The sequence below is a fragment of the Orbicella franksi genome, chromosome 2, assembly GCF_964199315.1.
Source record: "Orbicella franksi chromosome 2, jaOrbFran1.1, whole genome shotgun sequence".
NCBI lineage: Eukaryota > Metazoa > Cnidaria > Anthozoa > Scleractinia > Merulinidae > Orbicella > Orbicella franksi.
In genome coordinates, this window is record NC_138146.1 from 2,685,766 (window position 1) to 2,707,428 (window position 21,663).

At 38.6% G+C, this 21,663-nt stretch overlaps 2 protein-coding genes across 3 annotated transcripts; both read left to right on the plus strand.

Moving 5' to 3' along the window:
* Positions 1-163: 163 nt before the first annotated feature.
* LOC145476098 (F-box and leucine-rich repeat protein 13-like) lies at positions 164-19,334 on the plus strand. Of its 2 annotated transcripts, XR_014046820.1 has the most exons (4): positions 164-299; positions 723-889; positions 1,191-4,444; positions 19,247-19,334. XR_014046820.1 is itself a non-coding variant. In XM_081455347.1 (3 exons), the coding sequence occupies exons 1-3, from the start codon at positions 173-175 to the stop codon at positions 2,379-2,381; spliced, it is 1,485 nt and encodes a 494-aa protein (XP_081311473.1). In that variant the 5' UTR covers positions 164-172; the 3' UTR covers positions 2,382-7,822. The 2 variants fall into 2 exon arrangements, 1 of the variants encoding a protein (XP_081311473.1); XM_081455347.1 differs by lacking the exon at positions 19,247-19,334 and having other exon boundaries at positions 1,191-7,822.
* On the plus strand, positions 19,266-21,637 carry LOC145476202 (protein FAM53A-like). The gene is made up of 6 exons (XM_081455355.1): positions 19,266-19,344; positions 19,459-19,634; positions 19,755-19,806; positions 19,985-20,619; positions 20,852-20,908; positions 20,989-21,637. Exons 2-6 carry the CDS (start codon positions 19,566-19,568, stop codon positions 21,295-21,297), a joined length of 1,122 nt encoding a protein of 373 aa, XP_081311481.1. The 5' UTR covers positions 19,266-19,344; positions 19,459-19,565; the 3' UTR covers positions 21,298-21,637.
* Positions 21,638-21,663: the final 26 nt, after the last annotated feature.

The window sequence follows — 21,663 nt, forward strand, 5'->3', positions numbered from 1 at the left end:
ATTGGCAATGAGTAAGTCCGCTGGCTAAGAGAACGCATGTTCGATTACTTCATCATTTGCAATCGAAGAAGTAATCGAAGATCGCCGATATCCTTTAGCGCCACAATTTTCCAGCCCTCCGTCCACGTTATCTTCCTTATCCACAATTAAGCGTTAAATCCTGTTTTAAAGTATGAATGTACAAACACTGGAGAGGTTTAGCCTTGAGAGTATAGCGAAAGACATGAATTTCTGGTGCAAGGCTTCTATTGAAGACCTCAATCGGTTCAAGTATATTCTGGGTCCGTTTGATGGCTTGAGTGAGTAAGATCTTCAGTAGAATCTATAGTGAATTGTGAAATATTAATTGAAAGAGATGTGTTAATTTACATCAGCAAGGAGTGTTATGGTTTGAAATGTAATGGTTCATTCCATGTAATTTAACATCCGCACCCCCCCTTATTGAGGGGCTTTGTATTTTACCCTCTCGGAAAAGTAAACTTTTTACCCCCGCCCCAAGACAGGAAGATCAAAGTACAGTTCCCCCCTCCCGTCCCCAGAAACGGCCTTTAAAGACCCCCCTTCTCCCCTTCAGATTTCCTAGACCCTTGACAGGCAGGGGTGGGGTTGCGGACAAAAAATGGAATGGCCCAATGGTTTTAGCGCTCCCTGCTCTTTCCCCAGGCTAGTTAGTTTTCAAACTGGCGTTACTTTAATTTTTTATTATTTTTTTTAATTGTCAGACTCTGACCTTATTCAAGAGCTCTTGAATATTCTTTGTGAAAAGAAGGAGTTAAAAGTGTCTCATCTTCATGTCCTTGCTCACTCTAATATTAAACATCTGGACTTGAGTGTGTGTAGCTCTCTCATCACTGATCAATTAATTACTGCTGTGGGATATCGTTGTAAGGTGCGTAAACATGGAATTCATGCAAAACAAAGTCTGTGATACATATACAATGAAAAGTCAAATACAAAAGTTGTAAAATTTATTTAGGTTTCTGTGATATAAAGCGACCAAGGGAAGTTCTACAGACTCTCTCCCCTGGATTAGATTTTATTCTGTTGCAGGTTACTGCCCCTCCCCTCCCCAGCATTTATGTCATGTTGTACCATTCATTTGCCAGTATTACTGTGGTAGTAAACTGCTGTTGCATTTTGATTTTGATTTTTGTTTTGTGACAAAGGTATTTTGAAACTCTATTTTTCAGAAATTGGCACAGCTCTTTCTCAAGAACTGTTCACGTCTCACAGCAAAGGCATTAAAAAAGCTTCCCATAAACCTTCCATGTCTTCAACTCATTGACTTCAGTGGATGCCTGGCTTGCACTGATGAAGTGTTGAACTTGCTTGGTTCATCTTGTCCTGAACTAAGAGTGCTTAGGGTAGAGTCATGCTGCCTGGTCACCGATACTGGTGTAGACGGATTGTGTGGAGATAATGGCAATCCAAAGTGCAGAAAGCTACGAGAAGTGAACTTGACATCAACTGGCATAACCAGTTATGGAATACAGAAAATGTTGGTCTCTCAACTAAATTTACAAAAATTTTCTTTGGCGATGACAGGGTCAGGGGGGGCCTTCGAGTTGAGCAGTGGATGCCTGACCAGAAGTTTAAACCTCAGCTTGGTGGATTTATCCTACACACCCATCACAGATACATTCATCAAGAGTCTTTGTGAAATTTGCCCTCTGCTTTGTGAGCTCTCGATTAATGGCTGTTCATCTGTTACAGCGGTTTCTTTACAGTGCATTGCATCACTAACACATCTCAGGGTGCTGAATATCGCTGACAACAAAGCACTCAAATTTCATCCTCATCTTGTGCAATTTCTTGCCAAATCTGGTAACTCATTGCAGATGCTGAACATTTCTGGAATGGAAAACATTGATACTGAAGTACTTGGCACTTGTTGTAAGTCTTTAAAATGCCTTATCATGGCAGACTGTAGAGATGTAACCGGAAGCTGTATTCATGTTTCAACTGACCAAGAAAGCAAGTCTTTGACTTTAGCTCAAGCTTGCCCAAAGCTAAATACTCTAAACCTTCACAACTGCCATTTTACTCAACATAAGCCTTTGGCAGAGCACCTAACTTCGATTTTATCCAACTCTGCAGAGTTTAAAGAACTTGATCTTTCTGGCATCGAACATTTGAGCGATGAAATTATTACACAGTTTATACGATCCTCAGTCTTGTCAAAATTGAGGTCAATGAATCTTTTAAGGTGTTGTGAGATCACTGTGGAGCCAGTTGAACTGCTGTTAGAAACATGTACAGGCCTTACTCAGTTAAATCTACCTCACTGCCAGAACATATCTTTGAGAGATGCTGAACATTTAAGGAAGATGTCCAGAGGTCATGGTCTTAACCTTAATAGTCCTAACATTACCTGGGTATAACTGTCAAATTTACTTATTTTAAAAAGGTGTTGGTAAAACGGAAAACCATGTGAAAAATGAGTCCAACCTGAGTGAGTCCCGGTTAGACATTTCGTGACTTTTTTTATGTAAACTATCAGTTCAAAATTGTAATTCACGTGACCATTATATCCATAAAAGTCGAAGAGTGTGTTTGAACCTAGATTGCAGTTTCTGTGAACAAAAATCTATGGCATACGTATGTGAAGCCACTAGGCCTTTGCCCACTCCTACCCTACTGCCGATGGGATGTTTGCCCGTCACAGACCCCCCAGAATTCTGTAAGCTTGCCCTAGCAATTTACTGGTACTCATTTATACACCTGGGTACAGACGGACACTGTGAGAGTAGATTATCTTTCTCCAAAATTCGATGGCAAGCACTCGAACTCTACCAGCTCGACCCGGAGTCCAACACGACAACCACGAGGACATCGCGTCAACGGAAGAGGAGTCCACAGAAGACTGGGAGAAGATGGGGATAATGGTGCTTGCTATTTGCTTTGTCGTGAAACTGCGTGATAGGGGGAAATGGTGCGGGAATTTTCATCCTTTGCTTCTCTAATTTCCAGTGCTTCCGGTCGGTTAAGTCCTTCATGCTCTTACCCAATTTCTGATTTTTAGCGATTTTGGTTCCTGACCTAACCCATAAATCGATAAATTATGATTTTTTCAGACGTATTTCAATTACTTCTGGGTGGGAAGTGGTTCCAGAAAGCCTCTAAAATCCTCAATGTCAATTGCACTACATTTCTCATCAGATCAAGAGAGGGTTAAAAAACGGATATTTCAAAAGAGCCTAAAACATCCCTATTTCTGAGTAAAATGGTTTAAACCTAATACCACTTCCGAGGCCAAAATTTTGCGGGTTTGTGAAGGGAAGTCCTTCGGCCTGGGAGTCGCAGAGCTCTGGCGAAACTCGCACGCTGATTGGTTATATCGAAGCGAGGCACCCAGCTTCAACGCAAGGCAGTTCTGTCATCTCTGCACTGAGAAAGAAGACGACAAAAAATTCAATCGCGGTTTGAATTTATTCATTTGTCTAAACAAAAATTGTCGGCTTGCTGCAATTTTTAAAGTTAAATTTCATGCGAAATTCAATCGCCAGCCAATGAATTTCCTTATAGAATTTCTATCAATGACGGGCATGTAAATGTCGATTGTTGTACACGGCTTTGTTCCATTTCATACATGTTTTCACTGTATACTGCAGATATCAGTGCTCTCTTAGAATGAAGACGATTCATGCACTTTAATTTTTTGAGTATGTCACAAGGCAGAATATTAAAGCAGCCACATGGCTGAGAATTTCGAGCCCTTTGAGAAATGAAATGTCAAATTCACTAGTGAAACTAACACTTGATTATTTGGCTGTTTAATATCGACCTCCTAAGCTGACATTTACATGCAAAAAGCTCACGGGGCGGCGTTTTTTCCTTCAATGAAAAGACAGCTGATATATTTGACTAGTCCTTATTAGAGTCATATTACAGCTCGCGGTCAGTATTACACAGGTTTGAAACATTTTGTCCAATTGGCAACAATAACAGAAACAACGGGGAATAAATTTTTATTTCTTAACATTTGTTTTATTCACACGTTTACTGCACTATTATTCAATATTATTCAGTGCTGGCTGCACTAAATAATATCGATCCACTTAGATGCGTTTTACTCCACGCTTTTTACTGGCGAGCACCGAGGGAGATCCTGTCATTTGAATCAGATTAAGTTGACAGGAAAGCTGTCAATCAGACAATACAGACTGACATTAAGAAATAGCAGGTGCTTTACCGACATGGTATTTCCGTCACTCCTATCTTTTTTGACACATTAATATATTTGTTGATGAATTTTACGCTTGGAATTTAATAAGCATTGGCTTCGCTTCGAGACCAAGCTCATGTTGGACGCGGAATTGAAGGGCTTGTAGCTCCGCGGGGTTAGGATTTCCAGCAAATAATATAACGCAGTAGAAACTCAGCTGGAAGCACATTTTAGTAATCCTCTACTTAGCCCTCCTTAGTGGCTGTTTATGTCTCAAAGGTCAGTATTTGATCATTTTGCTGTTGCTTCGTCTTTTTCAGTCCGACTGGGGGAATTGTTAACATTTTCCCAAACAGGATTCCTAAACCTTAAATGAAACCTGGAGAAAGATCTAGAATTGCACGAATGATTCTTCTACTCTACCATTCAGTTTGGAATAAGAATCTTCCTTTCATCACAGGCATAATTTATTAGCTAGCGATCGGCAGATGTCTTGTATGTATTGAAAATACTGACCATTCTGTTTATTTCTAGTTGGTTATGTAATGTTTCGTGGTCGATTTTTAAAGCAAATTTCGTGCTCTCCTTTTGGAATTAAACGTTCAGTACTCAAGGAAATCATATTATAAATCTATCTCTCATGCCAAAACCCTCTGGTAGTTTCCAGGGTTTTTCGAATTCTAACCTATTTTTTCTCTAATTTTTCACTGAATATTAAACTTGAGAGCCAGTATTTCAATAACAAGCCGACTCGTCAGGAACTTCACTTTAAACAACATGTTTTAGAAGAGGTTTGGTTTATCTTAGAGTTATTGCCTGCTATGACATACAACGAGGGATATTACATAAATGAGGTATTTACTGTGGCTTAGAAATGCTACGCGCTTTGAGTTTTATCTGTAGCAAGCGTGGTAAGGGATTTTTCAAAAGCCATGAAACTAATGGTGGCTAGATCCTCCAAAAAGCAATATTTTGAATTCGCTTATTTTAAATGACGCTGCTGAAAGTTAACCTTCGGTTCCAAAGTCAATATGTTAACTCTCTTTTAGTTATTAGTCGCAATACATGTCTTACCTTGTTAGATTGGCTCTTAGCCTGCTAGCAAACGTCTTTGAAGTTGGGAGGGTATATGTAGGTAGGTAGCTCTCAGACTTCATCATCAAGACAACTGATATTTGTAGTTGATCTTTGCATTTATTCTCATCACTCGTCTACCTGTCAGTGTATCGTTATGGTAGAAAGAAATTTGATTTTGGTCAGTTTTAAAACCGCAACCGTCAAGATGATTCGGCGACTAATTACATTGCTTTGTTTTGATGGACCACAAAATTATCAACGCTAGCAACAGTATAGAGATCTATCAGTTACATGAGCTTACACGTTTTTTTTTTAATTTTTGCCTATGTTACAAATTCAACTCGAAAAAAATGAGCTAGTTCTTCCCAGTCTCCCTGTAGCTCGGTAGGTTAGCGCACCTGATTGGTGCGCCAAGTCATAGGTTTTAACCCAACCTCGTTCCCAGGGAAAAGCCCTGGAAACGAGGTAGGTTTCACCCATCATTTATTATTTGTGACAAACTGGTCAGTGAATTTCGTTTTGTTTGTTGCTCAACAAGAACAAGTTTGTTTCACAATGTTGCCAAAATATTTTTGTTGTAGAAGCTCTGTATTATAACTGAAATCATTGTTTTCTTTAATTTGGCGATTACAAAATTACTTCCTCATTGAAGAGACATTAGGATAATGATAATTTTCCAAGGTGTTAGTACTAGCCACGAAAAAAGTAATATTAAACTGAATATACGCGAGGATGAGTCAAGGAAGATTATTAGGCGAATGTTCGTATGCTCTGTACCGGACTGGAACTAGCTTGCAACGGAGGCTCCTGTAGGGGAATATTATTAGAAAGAGATCAAGGTCATTTATTTGCACTTGAAAAGACTCCTCGCGTTAACCTCAGTTGCAAGCTATTTCCGGTCTAATACTGAGAATACGAAAAAACACGGGTTACAGACTTGAACGAAGTGGCCAACTTTTCCAAGATGCGCTGTCTGTGTAGCTTCCTTTAACATAGCATGAAACTATTCCAAGCATCCAGAGAGGTTATAAATCCTAGCCTCGCCAACACTGATCAACCAAGCAACAACAAAATTAAAAACCGGTTTTTCTTGTTTAAACTAGTTATGCTGGTTAGTGTTGCTGTAGATATATAAGGCATCGTGGCGGAAATTTTAACAAGTATTCTCGTCAGCTGATTGCAAAATCGCACAGCAAAATAATTATAGGTTTTGCAACATCACAGTTGAAGTGTTTGTTGTAATCACGTGCATGATTTTCCCGCAAGTTTATATTACTGCTGGATGTTATAAATATATGCATCAAGGCACTTCAAAACCATGAAACCGCTGAACCAGTGTTGCGTTTCAATTCTGTTGTTCCTGTTCACTTGCGAGTTTTGTTCATTCCTTGTCAAGCTTGACAACAAATTGATATTTCTCTCAATTGTACGCTGTCTCATATATAATTATTGGACATGGCTGAGCTCTGATTCGCGGGGCTTGATAACATGTGCGAAACAATGCTCAGCCTCCTCCGGTAACTGACAGATATTGGCAGCTAACAATTTATTTGTTTGTAACCAATAATAACTCAGATAGCATGGGAAACAAGTAGTTATTGATAATGCTACAGTTTACTACGCGTTACTGCGGGCAAAATATCGGTTCAGAGCTGTGCGGGAACATTACGACTTGTTACATAACAGCTAGGCTACCCAAGCTCAAAGTTCCTGGTTAATTACGTTCAAAACACCGATGTAGTTAGTCAGGAAAGTGAGTGATTCTTATCAAAGAAAGGTTTAAAGTTTACCCATGGGTAAGTTTGCCGCTTTGTCTTTGACAACCATTGTTTTCGGAAGAGCTGTGATCTGAGGTTACCTTTGCATGCTGAAGTTGAAAGATTGCAGGTAACATAACCGGAATTTGTGAGGGTTGACTCGTGATGACTGTGTCGACCTTCGTTTTCTTCTGCAGATGTAGTGATCACCGGTTAGGTTAACGGGGGAAATTACCTACATTTGTAATCCGAGAGAATTAATTCGAATTTTGGCCTAGCATTTCATTAAAATCATGTCTGTGCTGGGGGAACTACAAAGCTCACCACATGAACTAAGGAAGAACTTTTGTTTACATAACAAATAAGTCCACTTGAAGTTGAGATAATTAAGTAATATAACAGCAGAAGCTTACCAAGAAGAGAATTAGAAATATGATTGCGTCACTTGGACTACATGCAATGGTGAAAAATTTTGCGCTCAATGTCCTCAAGTTCCTAAAGGCCTCACAGACGAGTCGGTGAACTTTTGAACACCCACGGAAGCGTGGGATGTCAACCAATCTCAACTCGTGTATTCTCTGCTCCTTCCCCCGCATTTCAACAGAGAGTGGTCTAATGCAAAGTATTGAATGTTCTTTTTTTTCATCGATGTACAGCTAATCGATCCAAACCAGTTCTTTATACCGACTTCGCTGACAGGATTGTAAAATTCAATTAATAAGGTGAAGTCCCCATCGAGTACTCAGTCTGCATAACACTTATTTCACTTATTTCCATTATTTCCATGCATATCCGATATGTACTGTGTATGGAGTATGACAAAACTGAATGAGTTTAGCATCCTGTGTGCTAAATGGTGTGGAATTTGCGTGAATTTTAGGTCAACATTCTTATGAATGTTTTGATGAATTTTTCGTATTTAATGCTTATGATAAACGAGGACAATGCATCTCTTGCTAACAATTTAAATACAATTGTTTAAAAACAATTTCACTTCAATTATTCCTTTTATAGCATATCGTCAGTATAGTGACGAAGCATTGATTGCGGAAAAAACTTTACAAGCTAGCTTTTACATAGTTTCTATTTTTTTTGGCGGAGGTGGGCTAGCTTGTGAACAGACTCTGGCTCGAAAGGTCTGACTGGTGCTGGAAGGTCCGAGAAGAAACTCAGGCCGAGAGTGGCCGGGGGGGGATTGGGGTGGGGTTTGGGGCGCACATCCTCGACTAGAGGGCCTCTTCACATGCTAAATATTAGCATACCTTCTAAGCATTTGGTAGTACATTAATGAAAAATTCCCTAAGTTGACGATTTTCTCTATGTTATCTCCTGTTTGCTATTGATGTTATATATGGGTTATTGACCAAGCGTGAAGTCAAGATGGCTTGATACTGGCCAAGTTCTTTTTTTACATATATGTGGACCGAGACGGAGTCGAGGTCCATAAACACGCAAACAAGAACGAGGCCAATATCCAGTTATCTTGACCGAACAAGCATGGTCAAGAACACTATTTTCTTCCAGGACACAGCAGGTAATCTCGAGCGGGCGAGGTAGCACCATCTTGCCTGCTTGGGTAGCCAATCACAGCATAGGATTCGGTTCATCTTGTCCGCTCTTGAAGCTAGCCATATATAATAAAAAAATGGTTATTTTAATTTGAGAACTTGCTCCCGAGAAACAAAGGTGTCCTTCGGGATTCCCGCGGCTTGGAATGAAACATGCAAAAGATATCATGTCAGAAAGTCTTTTCTGCCCGGCAATGCTTATAGCCTCTCCCGATCCAAAAAGTTCAATATTTGACCAACTTTGAACGAAGTCTGCCGGACTCTGATGAAATTCTCATCAAAGACGATAAATTCAATAATGCTGTCTCGTGATCGAGGAGAAATTTGCGGACGGTCTCGTATCGAATGGATCTGGATGATGGTAGCAAACATCCTGAAACGCATCAATCATGTTAGCAAGGACGGCCAGTCTATATTACCGTCTGTGAATTCAGCAAAAAACGCCAAAGAGGGGCTGCACAATAAAGAACTCAGGTTTTTATTGAAGTCAAAGAGAATTAGGCCTCTGAGGGAGAGCCATTTACAAATCGCGAGCTCATTTGCTCAAACGATCAACAGCAAATAGATGACATTCCAGCGTCCTTGCAGACAAGTCGGATTTGAATGCCGAGGGACACTGGGTCACTGAACCGAAGGAAAACTTTCGGCCTAGGGAGGCCTGAACCTTTAAGTTCTTTGTGACACAGCCGTTATTAACAAAGTTGTTTGTAAAATCTTTCCCAGCTGGTTGTAAATGCTGGTGTGTCTCCGGCAGTAAAGATTCTCTATTTAGATAAGGAAAACGCAGGTCATTCCACTGAAATAGAACTTGCACTGAGATTTTTGTGAAACTCTGCCTATTGATTGTTTATAATATCGGAACTTAAATTTTGAAATAAAAATGAGGGGTCCCCATGTTCGTTTAGGAGTAACAGCACCTTGTTTATACCCATATAAATCCTTATAATAGCAATATGATTGTAGTCTCGATTGCTTGCTAAATTCACGTTTCCGACGGTTGCTTTTTGCTCTACACTGAGAATTGGTCCATATTTATTTTACACAGAGAAATTTATTACTCAATTCAAAACAACAGAAAAAAATGATAGGTCACCATGCTCGTTTGCGAGAAAATGACGATTTACCTCTATTGCGAGGTTCAGCTGTAAAGAAAAAGTCGCCATTTTTTAATGCGCGCGCACTAATCACTCGTGAAATTATGCGCAGTAGGGATGCGCAATGCAATACCGGGGAATAACCTTAAAGGTCTCTAGATAGAGCGTATATTCAAATTCTCTACTGTAATCCGGCATAACTGCTCAGCCCTGAACTTCAGGGCTGGGTGACGTTTTCGTTAAATTATTTATTAGGCATTTAAAGCCTTAAAAAAGACCCAGTTATTCAAGAATATTTAGTCAAGACAAGAGTTAGGGAAAAACCACAGAGTTTAACCAATGAATGATAAATTTTGACGAGAATTCAATAAAAACTAGGGAGAAGACAAATTTTCATTTCAGTGGTTATGCAGGGCGGTGTTCCAAATTTATCTGATATGAGTAAACGGACGACATTCCCAAGAGAGTACATTATGAAGCGCTTTTTAAATAAAATACATTATAACACCGATTCGTCAACTTTGTTCTGTACACTTTTTCAAATTAAATACTAGTTTAGTTCATTTTAAAACAGTGAGTTGAGATAGCTATACTCTCTGTGGTTACTTAACCGAAGCAACTGAACCAATTTATCAGTTTATCTGATTCACACAGCTTCGGTGAAATTATGGGATCCTTCAGTCATGTTTCAGTAAAACTGTCAAACTGTCAACTACAAAACTATATTTTCTTCGGCAAAGCACTCGCAGTGTTCTTCGGTCTTTGTGTTATTCAACAAGCGGTTTTCGCGTAGTTTTGGTCCTAGTTTTCTGTATAACACAATGAATTTTGGCCTTTTTCTTTGACCGCTCACACTGACTACACTAGCGTTCTACTCGCAAGTACTGACGAAGTACCAGAAAAGTGATTATTTTATACGAATTGATTCCCTGGCATTGTTCAGTTCTGTGATCAAGAAAATAACCCATAATATCCTCAAGTTGAAGATTTTCTTGATTTTCTTTACCCGCTTCTTTTGGTTTATTTGTACAAATGCCGACCTCTCGCTGTAACATTGTGCATTCCACATCACTCTGCATAGTAAATTCAGGCTTTTTATGATCAGCTGTCTTCTGTGTTAGTCTTGTCAGCCGTGTCGGATCTCTGTCCTTCCCGCTAAAACATCGTTTAAATCACAATAAAGTTGGATGAGACGGTTGATCCAAAACTACAAGATAAGCCTCCGACGGAGATAGCTGAACAAATAGGAATTATAGAAAAACGTGTTTCAATCAATTCGCTCTCAGTCTCTCAGCTCGGGCTTTCGATCGATTGATCGGTTTAAGCACTATGCTACACCTGATCCGGGTTTTGACATGGATCAACCTTTTTCCATTAAGACCGTGTTTTCAGGCTTTCGATTCAAGAGATATAGATCATTCTGTTCCGATAAGATTAACTTTTTTGTAGCCTCTTTGTCACTTTCAATACATGTACTTAAAGACGTACATGACATTGCTAAGGATAATATTGTGCAATGTTTTCACGTCGAGTTTTACCGTAAAGTACGTTGCTTGTATTGCAAAATTATTCTGAAGGGACAGGAAACCTAACTGAAGCATCTTTGTCATGCATGAAAAATTTCTATACTGGAATTCAAGCGTGATTTATTTTGCTTTTGTGAAGAATCGCCTTTTTCAACTATCGGCTGAACGGTTTTTTTACATGGTCTGGCACCACAATCCGGGCGTGATTTAATTAAATTCAAAGCACGTCTCAGCGAAATAATTGGCCTTGAATTTGCGCATAAAACAAACAGAATACCGAACAAACACGAAACGCGAAATTTCGCCAATTAAATTCATTTACTATCGGTTATTAGGCAAACCAAAGCAATTGAAAGACACTCCTTCGAAAAATTTAGGTATATTAAAAATCCTGGAATATAAACTCGATTTCAATTGCTACGATAAATTATTTGTCCTGATGGTTAACATGAATCAAGCAATTAAATCAAAAATATTGGCCAGCCCCTACACTTAGCCGAGCAAAAAAATCGAATAAACGTTAATTTAAAATTGATCTTAAGAGATTTGTGTGTTGATACAGTATATTCAAGGAAAATGTCGGAGTCCAAAAGAATGACAAGCATTGTATCGATTTAAAAATGACGCCAAAAAATTTAGCCGTGTACTCAAGGAACTGCCGTGCAAGGTTTACCGAAATGATAGATTCAAAGCTTGAGCTTTGCTTTGAAAGATCCAGATTTCGTCAGGTTTATTGAAAACACATAAATGTCGGAAACGAATTTGCTCAATGCTAATGTATGATAAATCACTTGAGTCAAGGTGAGACTCTTTAATACAAAAGACAAATTTATAGTAAACTTGTGAAACTTGACTGATATTATTGAGTGCTGCCTTGGATCAACTTTAATATTGAAAGGACATGAGCCATGAAGTGATTTTGGGGCTAGAAGCATCTATCTGTAGCTTTATCGCCGATTCTCTGTTAGTTTTTATTTTATTACTGAATTTATATTATAGCAAAATAACGAAATTCTTTAACCTTGCTATAAAGAAATTCTCCACTTTTCTAGAGTACAACAAAGGAGAATTTCCAGTGATGGTACCACGGTTATTTCATTCTTAAATTAGGTTTTTATCGTGTAATCGCCACAGACATCAGTCAGGTTAGAGACATAAGAGCACGACATATGCACAAAATAGATCCTTTTTGACCCAAATTTGATTGGCCCTTGAGGCATAACTGGGAAATCTTTGCACGTAACATTTTTAATTCTACGAAAAGCACGTGCAGGAATTGCACACGGAATTCTGAATCCGTGCAGTGAAATTATGGTCTGCTTTCTTATCTACAGAAAGTATGATTTTTAATTTAATTTACGCGCACCAGTAACAGATAGGGCACGGATATTAGGCGGGTTATGAATGGTTAAAAATGATCCACGTGGTTGTGACAGAATACGAGTGATTATTCTGAATTTTCATCTTTACTATAGTTTACTCAAATACATATTAAAGTTCTCAAGTTCTTGCCATGCCTTAGGTACTTACCTTGTTTGAGCACGGAATTCATTCCCGTCTTGAAAATTGATCAACTGAACAAAAACTGCCAAATTGTGATGCTTTTTGTATACTTTGGGGATAAAAAGTTTTTGAAACAGGACGAAACATACTCCTTCCTGTGTTATTATGCTAATTGTGGCAAAAGGTTAGCGAATGATTCATTTCTCCCTTATTTAGCATAAACAGATCGAAATAAGAAAAGTTGTTGTCCCAATAGGGATATTAATTATCATAGTTTTACCGATATTAGACTTTCGCACCCCTCAAACTATTTATTTATATTGCATTTTTACCGCCGTTTCCTTACGAAAAAGGCAATCTTTACGCAGGGTCGCTGTTACTGGTTTAAGTAACACTCCGTGTAAAGGTCAAATTTCACAATCTTCATTTCAATTTGTTGGAAAATGGCCAAACCGAAGCCTTGTCGTTTAATGTTTTTCATTTCCTTTAGTATTGAATATCCGGCTAAATAAAAGACGGTCCGGCTAAATAAAAGACGGGCTTCACAGAAAGAAAATAGCTTTTGATTACCGGCGTCTCTTTGATATAAGCACATTGTAAAAATAAGCCTTTTATGTGATTTAATTCTGTTGCAAGTTTTAAACGTGGAAGATGTGGAGAGAAAAAGATTGAAGTAGATATATCTTTTTGTAAATTTAGTGAAGCTCGGGGATTCGCGGAAAAGTGGTGTAATTTGCTTTAATACTCTTGTGAAACCAGAAGGTATGCTAATTTTTAATTCGCGACCCATTTGCCTGAAAGAACGACATTTTACTTCTCGCACAGAAATCCTTGGAATTAACATTACTTATATTAAAAAAGAGTGATAGATGATCACTTGGACTGTGTTGAACAAGGTGGGCTCGGTTATCGATTTTTCTAAAGGTTACCTGACTCAAACCGCGCAAAACGATCACCAAATCACAAAATCAATGTATGTGAGATCATGAATTATTGTCAGGTGTAGTGAATCAAATGCATTTTAAATAAACTCCATAGCGAACACACGGCCTGCCTAATCAAGTCGAAATATAACACAAAGCTTTCACAGTGTTAGCCCTGGAAAAGACGGCAAACGGTGCAACATAATATTCTTTACATTTTTCATTTTGCGTAACTATTGACAGCTAACTACCCGGACCTTGTCAATATTTTAATTTAGACTTGATAATTTTAAGCTAATGAGCATCACCGAGAAAGTGTTTCATATAACTGGGAAAACGTCGACCTTAGGCCGGTTAACGATTAAACATCTGTGAACTGAACAACAACTTTAGTTAAACAGTATTACTGATATCATTGCAAACAAGTCGGAGACTTAAGTATGTCGGCTTAATTTGGTTCCAAAGAGGACAAGAAAACAAAGATTGAGAAAAAACGCAAAACCTACAAGATTGGTCTAAGAGTACCTTTCATCGGAGCAAGAAAATAAATTTGGATTGTCGTAAATAGCCTGCGCGAGTTGCGAAAAAGGCAAAACGGAAAATCCATGATTAGCAACAAGTGCTGGATTTCCTTTGACTGGTAGAAGCAGAGAAGGAATGAAAAAACTGCCATGAATGAGCTTATATGGGTAATGAAGTTTATCCTTTTACTAGCTTTCAGAGAATTATAAATGAAAGAGAAGAAATGAGGCGACAGAACTGATATTTGCTTTAGAAGCTTGTTCAATTTGAATCAAACTCACCCCACCCTTCTCGGGTTTACCTCGTTTAATTTTGGCATTTGACAAAAACCTTTCGTGAGCAATTTCAACATTTCGTGACTTCTTTAAAACGAAACTTAAACGCCTTGCTGTTTAAGAAATCGTTGCAGATATGGAACGAAACGTTTTAAATGCGATACAAAGATAACATCTTAGATGCGAGATCGTTTCGTGACTTGAGAACGCTATTTATCTTGTTAGCACCAAGTGCTTACTCAACTTAGTGTATAATGCTCAAACGTGATATCACGTCCAGCGTGTAATGCTCAGACTTGATATCACTGCAAAATGTAAAACAACTTGAAACAAAAACAAAACCAAAATATCGTTAATAGATGACTAAATTGTATCAATTTTTGTTGATTCATTTGCTGTCAAAACTTTTATTGGTGGTATTTCGTCTGCAATTAGTACTCAGCTCGATTTTTATAAATTCTTTTCATTGAAAAACTTTTTTTGAATATATTTTTAATAACAGCACTTGTTTTTCAGATATAGAAATCATACTGTTGTTGGAAAGTATTTTCCGCCCAGGCATAAAAGTAATAATGTATACGAATGAACGAATATATCAAAGCGAAATTGTTGAATTCTTATCTAACGTGAATAAAAATTGTATCTGCACGCATTACGGACCAGCCAATCAGGAATTTAAGAGCGAGTATTCAAGTACGTCTCACAGAGTAAAAGGATTGCACATGGTAAAATTAAAGTTCAAATTATCCATACAAAACAAAGAAAAACTGATCAAGAAAGTTATTTGTCATATTTTACAACAAACTAATTTTCTTTTAGAGATTTTCCTTTCGGTGTTTCCTCTGAGTTTAATTAATCTTTGTCAAGATGGCATCGACCGGTACTTTCTCCAGCGTGGGAGAATATTACTTTGAGTGAATTATAGCGAGGCGCAGACGCCCGCCCTTGTGTTACGTTCCGAGCTCTCACGAAATTAAAGGTGGAGTCGGAATATAAATTGCCTATCAGTTAAGCCAGATAGTCGGCGTGGATTTCCACTCTTTTGACAAAACCTGAAATCGCTGAGACTCGGTAAGAGTGATAACTTTTACTTTTATTCTACCATCGAAAACACATTTTGTAGACTTCTTATACCCGGGTAAAATAATTGTAGTATTTTTTCTTCATTTTGCATTGAAGATAGTTGATTTTACAAGGTGAGCGATATTTTTATTGAATGATTTCCACATTAGCAAATTATGAAGCAATGCAATTATCGATGAGGAAACTAAAGCCATTTTGTTTGCCAACATATCAGCTTATTTCTCTTCTTTTTACAGCTAGCTTGTTACAATCACGAAATCGAAACATAAAATGTAAATTAAGTAACTTTTGGCATGAGAATTAACCATGTGGTAGTTCCGTGAATGGGAGAGTGATATTGTGCAAAAATAACCACGATATACAGAGGCGAAGAAATACGCAGGCTGGCAGTACTGGTTAGTTTTAATCATTTTAAAAAGGTTTGTCTACGATATTTGCACCGAATGGGAAAAAAATACTGGATTTGCAACAAAGCTGAACAAACGATTTTTTAAAAATCATTCACATCGGAGGAAAGCGAAGGGTGCTTTCAAGAAAGCATGAAATATTAATTATATTCGTACAGAATTGGAAATCAAGCCGGCTTTGTAGTATTTCGGCGGATGTATTGATCTCGAAAAAAAGATTTTCCGGCAAGATCGTACTCAATGGCTAAGTTAATTTACAAATGGAATTTCTAGATTTAATAGGTCCCTTCGATCGAATGATAGCTCTGCTTGCAAACTCAGTTGATAGAGGAAGCCTTCAAGGACGCGGAAAACCAAGCGCTTGCTTTGCACCGCGGAAAACAATACCTCAGTTCATTTCAATGCGAAGAACATTTCAAAATACTTAAATATCTGGTTGTAAAAGTTATCGTCAGTAAACCCATTAAAAAGTGTTCATGATCCATAAGGGGAAGCTGCTTGTAAAAGCTGCATGGCAATATCTCCCAGCTATCGTAGAGCCACATGCGAGCTCTCTAAGTTCCAGGCAGAAATATTTTTCATCCACTCTATATTTTATATTTAAAGCGTTTAGGATTTTCCAGTGATAACCATATATAACTGGAGATTGCAATCTGACACAGGCCGGAGAGAAACAGATAACATCTTAGTATTCATACTCATCGCGAACTGAAAGATTATTCCAAAAATTCTGATCGTTGTTTGAAGCTAAATATGCCGTCTGGTTTCACAAGTAAAAGCGTGAGTTTGCCGCCAATAGCTTGTGAAGCTGTAAAACGCAAGGCCCGGCTCACAGCGAGGGCCATAGATTCTGATGCTGAAGAGCTTTCAGTTTTTCAGCTCGAACTGGTCATCCACAGGAGAATTTTATTGAATTCTATTTTACAATTTTAAAAGGTACCTCATAAAACGGATCTTGCTATTTTTTAGTTGCGAGAATCAATAACAAACGGATTGCATTGGCAGCACGCGAGGAAATGTTTTCACAACACGCACAGAAAACGAAAGCTATGAGACGAACTGTAAACAGGGTAAAGGGGAAAATAAAATAGAAAGCTTGCATGCTTAGTTGTTGTCAATTCAGTAATTCAACGCAGGTGGTAAGACGTTAGTATGCTGACGAAAAATAGAAAGTGCAGATCGTACCTACAACCAGCAGTGGGTTAAAATCTTTTCTGAAGTAAAACGATTTTCCGTTCGAACCACTTAATCACGTGCCAACTGTGAGTGCAAAGATACCCCCTGGCGTGGTTTCCTCTAAGGCGCATCGCTCTTCTCACGAATTCGGCCAAACGCTCTGTAGTCATTTTATAAGAGGAACAAAGAAGCCCTCCTCTTTTGATCATAAAATCTCATTTTCTACCAAAAAACGTACACTTAATTGATTTCTGCTTACGGATAGGAAGTCTTTAAATTTATTTCCCACCGAATGTATTAACTCTGCGATGCACGTGTGCCGTGTCCCAAGATCACACTCGCTTAATTTGGCGGAACCAGTGTGTTTTTTTGTATTATGCTAGGAATAATATTTGCAGAAGAAAAATCCCACTTAAGTACAAATGAACTAAGAAGTAAGCAGTTCGTGAAGTTGAATGACATTTCGTGCCCGGGATAACGTTATTTAGAAATCGCTCTCGACTGGAAGCTTCGATAAAATAGGCTGATATGCTAAATTTACTCGCTTATTTACTGAACCGCTTAGCAGTTCAAACTTGCTGCAAATTGCACGGCAACAAACCTGGGCATTTGAATAAATTAAAATCTCTGTTAAGCCTTTCCGTTTTTAAGTGTCACCTCTAAGCTCATCGGCCTTAGCTGATCTTTACCTTTCTTTAGTATAGTGGCAACGTTTGCGGGTGCGAGCGACGAAACGCCGACAAACCTGATGCAATCTTGTCAGATTGTAGACCTGCTTGTGCATGCATATTCTAAACTATATATGCTGTGCAAATGTCTTCGAGTCTCTATCATTGCCGTTGGTGCAGTTTGCTAGAGAGATTTATTTAAGTACTTAAGGATTTTTTTTCCGGAGTCGCAACAAAAGATGTTGCGTCACGCCGCAAACAAATCAAACATATTGACAAGACTGAACTGAAAAAGGCACACAGGACAAAATGCGACCTAAAGATATTGGTTTTAGTCACTGCTTGTCGTACAGTGGTTTCGAACGCAAAATTTACATGTTAGTGATTTCGGGAAGCGTGGTTCGATTTTGTTCAGGGTGGGTTGAACAAAAGGTGTTGTGAATGACATTAACGAGAAAAAACTTATAGGGAAGCGTAGAAAATAGGCTCTGTGCTGATTTGAATAATCGAATATCGTATGTGAATTGTGTGCATAGATAGAATATGTATAATTCATTACCACTACAACGACCTCAATTTGTTTTTTCCATTTCACTTAGTCCGAGAGGAAATAAGCGAAATTTACCGATCTATTATATTTCATAATATTTTCCTGAATTTCACGAAATTTTTTCCATGCGTGCCTGCTCGATTTGCTACCAGTGATGAAACATTCCCATTGAAAAATAGAAAGAGGAAGAGGTATACACATATCAAAATTGACGTTTCTATTATTAAGGGAGGAAGCCCTACACAAAAAGAAATAAACATAATTCTTAAATTTCTTTTTTTTCTGTATTTTCCACAACAATATCGGAATAGGAAGCCGATCGTGTCAAATCGTGTCGTTGTGTTTGGAGTGAGGGTGATAGTGAATTCATTAGAGTAATTTCTAACAAAGTCCGCGTTGTGCACATAGAACTTGGTTGGCTGTTTCGGTAATGAAATACTCCTTTTGCCTCCAAATTCATTGATAGCAAAGACGAGGACGTCAGCCGGAGAGTCCAGCCAATCAGAAGCGGTCTTTTACCTGTGGTCGCTTTCTGATTGGCTGTCGAGATTGTTCTTTACAAGATGACATTTATAATCAGACAGACCCAATTCGGCATTTAGAGGCCACAAAAGCCCTCAAAATTAGTCATCTTTGTACATATGAGAAGAAAATTTTACCGAATTTCTTCGATCTTTGCCAAGCTTCGAACAGATCACCTCCCGAAGGAAACCATTAGCTCAAGAAATCGCTGAAACGTAGGTATCTGAAGGGGCTTTCCCGGTTGAAACGAAATATGTACTTTCTTAGTAGCGGTGAAATGCTTCGCTTTGTAAATTTCATTTTGTTCGTGTACTAAGCCAGATAATTTTCCATTTGCCCTAGGGTTTTGGATGATGCGTGTATAAGTAAAGTAAATGCGAGCGGAGATCAAATGAAGACAGAAATAATAAGATAAACTTGTTTGTTTCAGGCCTTTACTGTGTTGGTTAGATGCAGCGATCGAATGAAATTTACTACTACTACTACGAAATACGAAACTGAACTCAACATGTCACGGTGCCGACAAAGGTTAGTTTAACAGCGATCGCGAATGATCTGCCCGCGATAAATCTTGTTCATATTCTTTTGAATTTATCGAATTTATGTTTGTGAAGGCTGATATCCGGTGTAATTCTCTTTTAGGGTGGTCGACAAGTACGAGTGAATGCAGACTACGGTGAGCGTCACTCATTATTCTGTCATTGACTACAAAGAAGTGTAGATCGTGGTCTTCATGCAGCGAAACCACCATGGTGACTGTCATTACTAACAAGCTGAAAAATCAGTCTCTCGAGGATCTCCCGAATAATGAGCCGGAGGTAGGATTTCTATGAATTTATGTTCGTTCGAAAGACCTGTCGTAAGTTAGTACGCTTTTGACTCGATCGCGAGTTGACACGAATTTCAATGATGTTTACTCTTCGCTGCTTTGCTTTCAGATAAGTGCAATCCAACTCCGAGCTAACCCTGCCCGAACTACGCACATTTCAGGTACAGTGCATTACTGATATTTCACTTTCGTGTGGTGTGAGAAATTTTTGTGGGATTTTAATCTTGCTTCGAAATATCGCCAAATAAAAACTGCATTTAATCATCCACGCATTGTTTTTGTTCGCCTGTACTGCTACAAAACACATGGTTCACAATGCAATATTTCCTTCGCTTTCAGAATGCCCCCTCGCACACAGGCTGCGTCGAGATGTGCGCCAGATTATCGGGCACTCACGGACGCGGAGTTACCCATCACATCGACCTAGACGAACATACTGCAAGAACTGTTCTTCAAGCGACTCATCTGCTATGCACAGGAGTGCTCAGCCACCCGCTAATAAGAAATTATGTTCTTCACTCTCGCTACCGGGGTGTGAAAGCGCAGAGGTGCAATCATCCTGGGTTCCACGAGCTTCATCGGTTTGGCAACCGGTGGAAAACTGCGGGGTAAAACCACGGTCTGAATCGTGCCCGGACGAGAAATTTAACTTGGCTGAGTCGCTGTGGATGAACAACGAGGTAGAATCCATTTCAACACCTCCTGCCTCGCCAACACCAAGACCTGCTTCAGCAGATGCAGCACTCGGGGAGAAACACCCATCCACGAAAAACGAAAGGACTGATTCTGTTCTCACGGCGAACAAGATTAGCAATGCTAGAGACTTTAACTTTAATTGGAAACCGAATCTAGCGGGGTTGCAAAGAAGCCGTTCACAACCCTGCTTCGATCGAAAGAGAAGTGGTATGAAGAGAAGGATAGAAGAGGACTTCGACGCCAGGAGACCTGCATTGGACTTGGCGAAAATGGAAGAGGTCTTGATTTTAGATTCAATTTATTTCAGAGTCGTGCAGGCAAAAAATTGTTATTCCTTAATCCTGACGAGAAGCTAAATAATCACTGAGTAGTTTTGAATAATTCATTTTTATGAATATTTTACAAAAGACGGTTTCTAACTTGGTTGTTGTTTTTTTCTTTTCTCGTTAAAAATGATTAATGGGTATTTCAGTCTAATAATAAGCGGGCGTATTTTTTTTTGCTTTGCAGACCTCGTACTACCGTTGTCGAGACAGAAAAAGGGGCCTACGGATTCCAAAATACATGGTAATTCAATGCTTTGTGTACCTGGTGAATGGTGTCGCTAGATAACTCTTAATGCAAATGCATATGTTTTCCTGTTTTAGAATAAAAAGTATTCAAGAGAATTAACAAGCTATTTCGCGGAGCCGGAGAATTTTACGCTGAAACCGATCGCTTCATCTCCCCTGTACGCCCAGGACAGCAGTATTATGATCACCCCAACCTCGTCTCCAACGAAGCAAATGGATTCAGGAATCGAAATCGTCGAAGGCTTTGAAGAAAACAACAAGATATCAGACCTGGAAAACGGCAGATTGAATAATTTAAGCCCTAAAGCACAGGACGAAGGAGTTTTTCATTTAGATTATAATTCCGACCTCGATTTGAACTCTATTGAAGACGATCTTTTATAGGAAAAAAAACACTTTGGCATGTACAGTCTTTTAAACTTTCAAAGTTTGTAAATGAAGCCGCTCGTACGTGGACCACTTACCAAAACAAACATTTATTTATTGCCTTGTATTTAGATCCTAGAGTTGTATTATCTCCTTGAATATATCCTTGAATATATCCATGTAGAAACAGGTCTTGTATATTTTTGCATATATTAAGACTGTGTTACGCAGATGAACAATTTTTGCACGTTGTTCCAGCTAACATGAAGTTAGGAAGATACGAAATTCAACGAAAGGATGTATTAAAATGAGAAGAGATGGATCTTATAAGATATTAAAGAGATTGTTTAATAGAGATATTTGCAAATTCAAGCGCAAGCTATT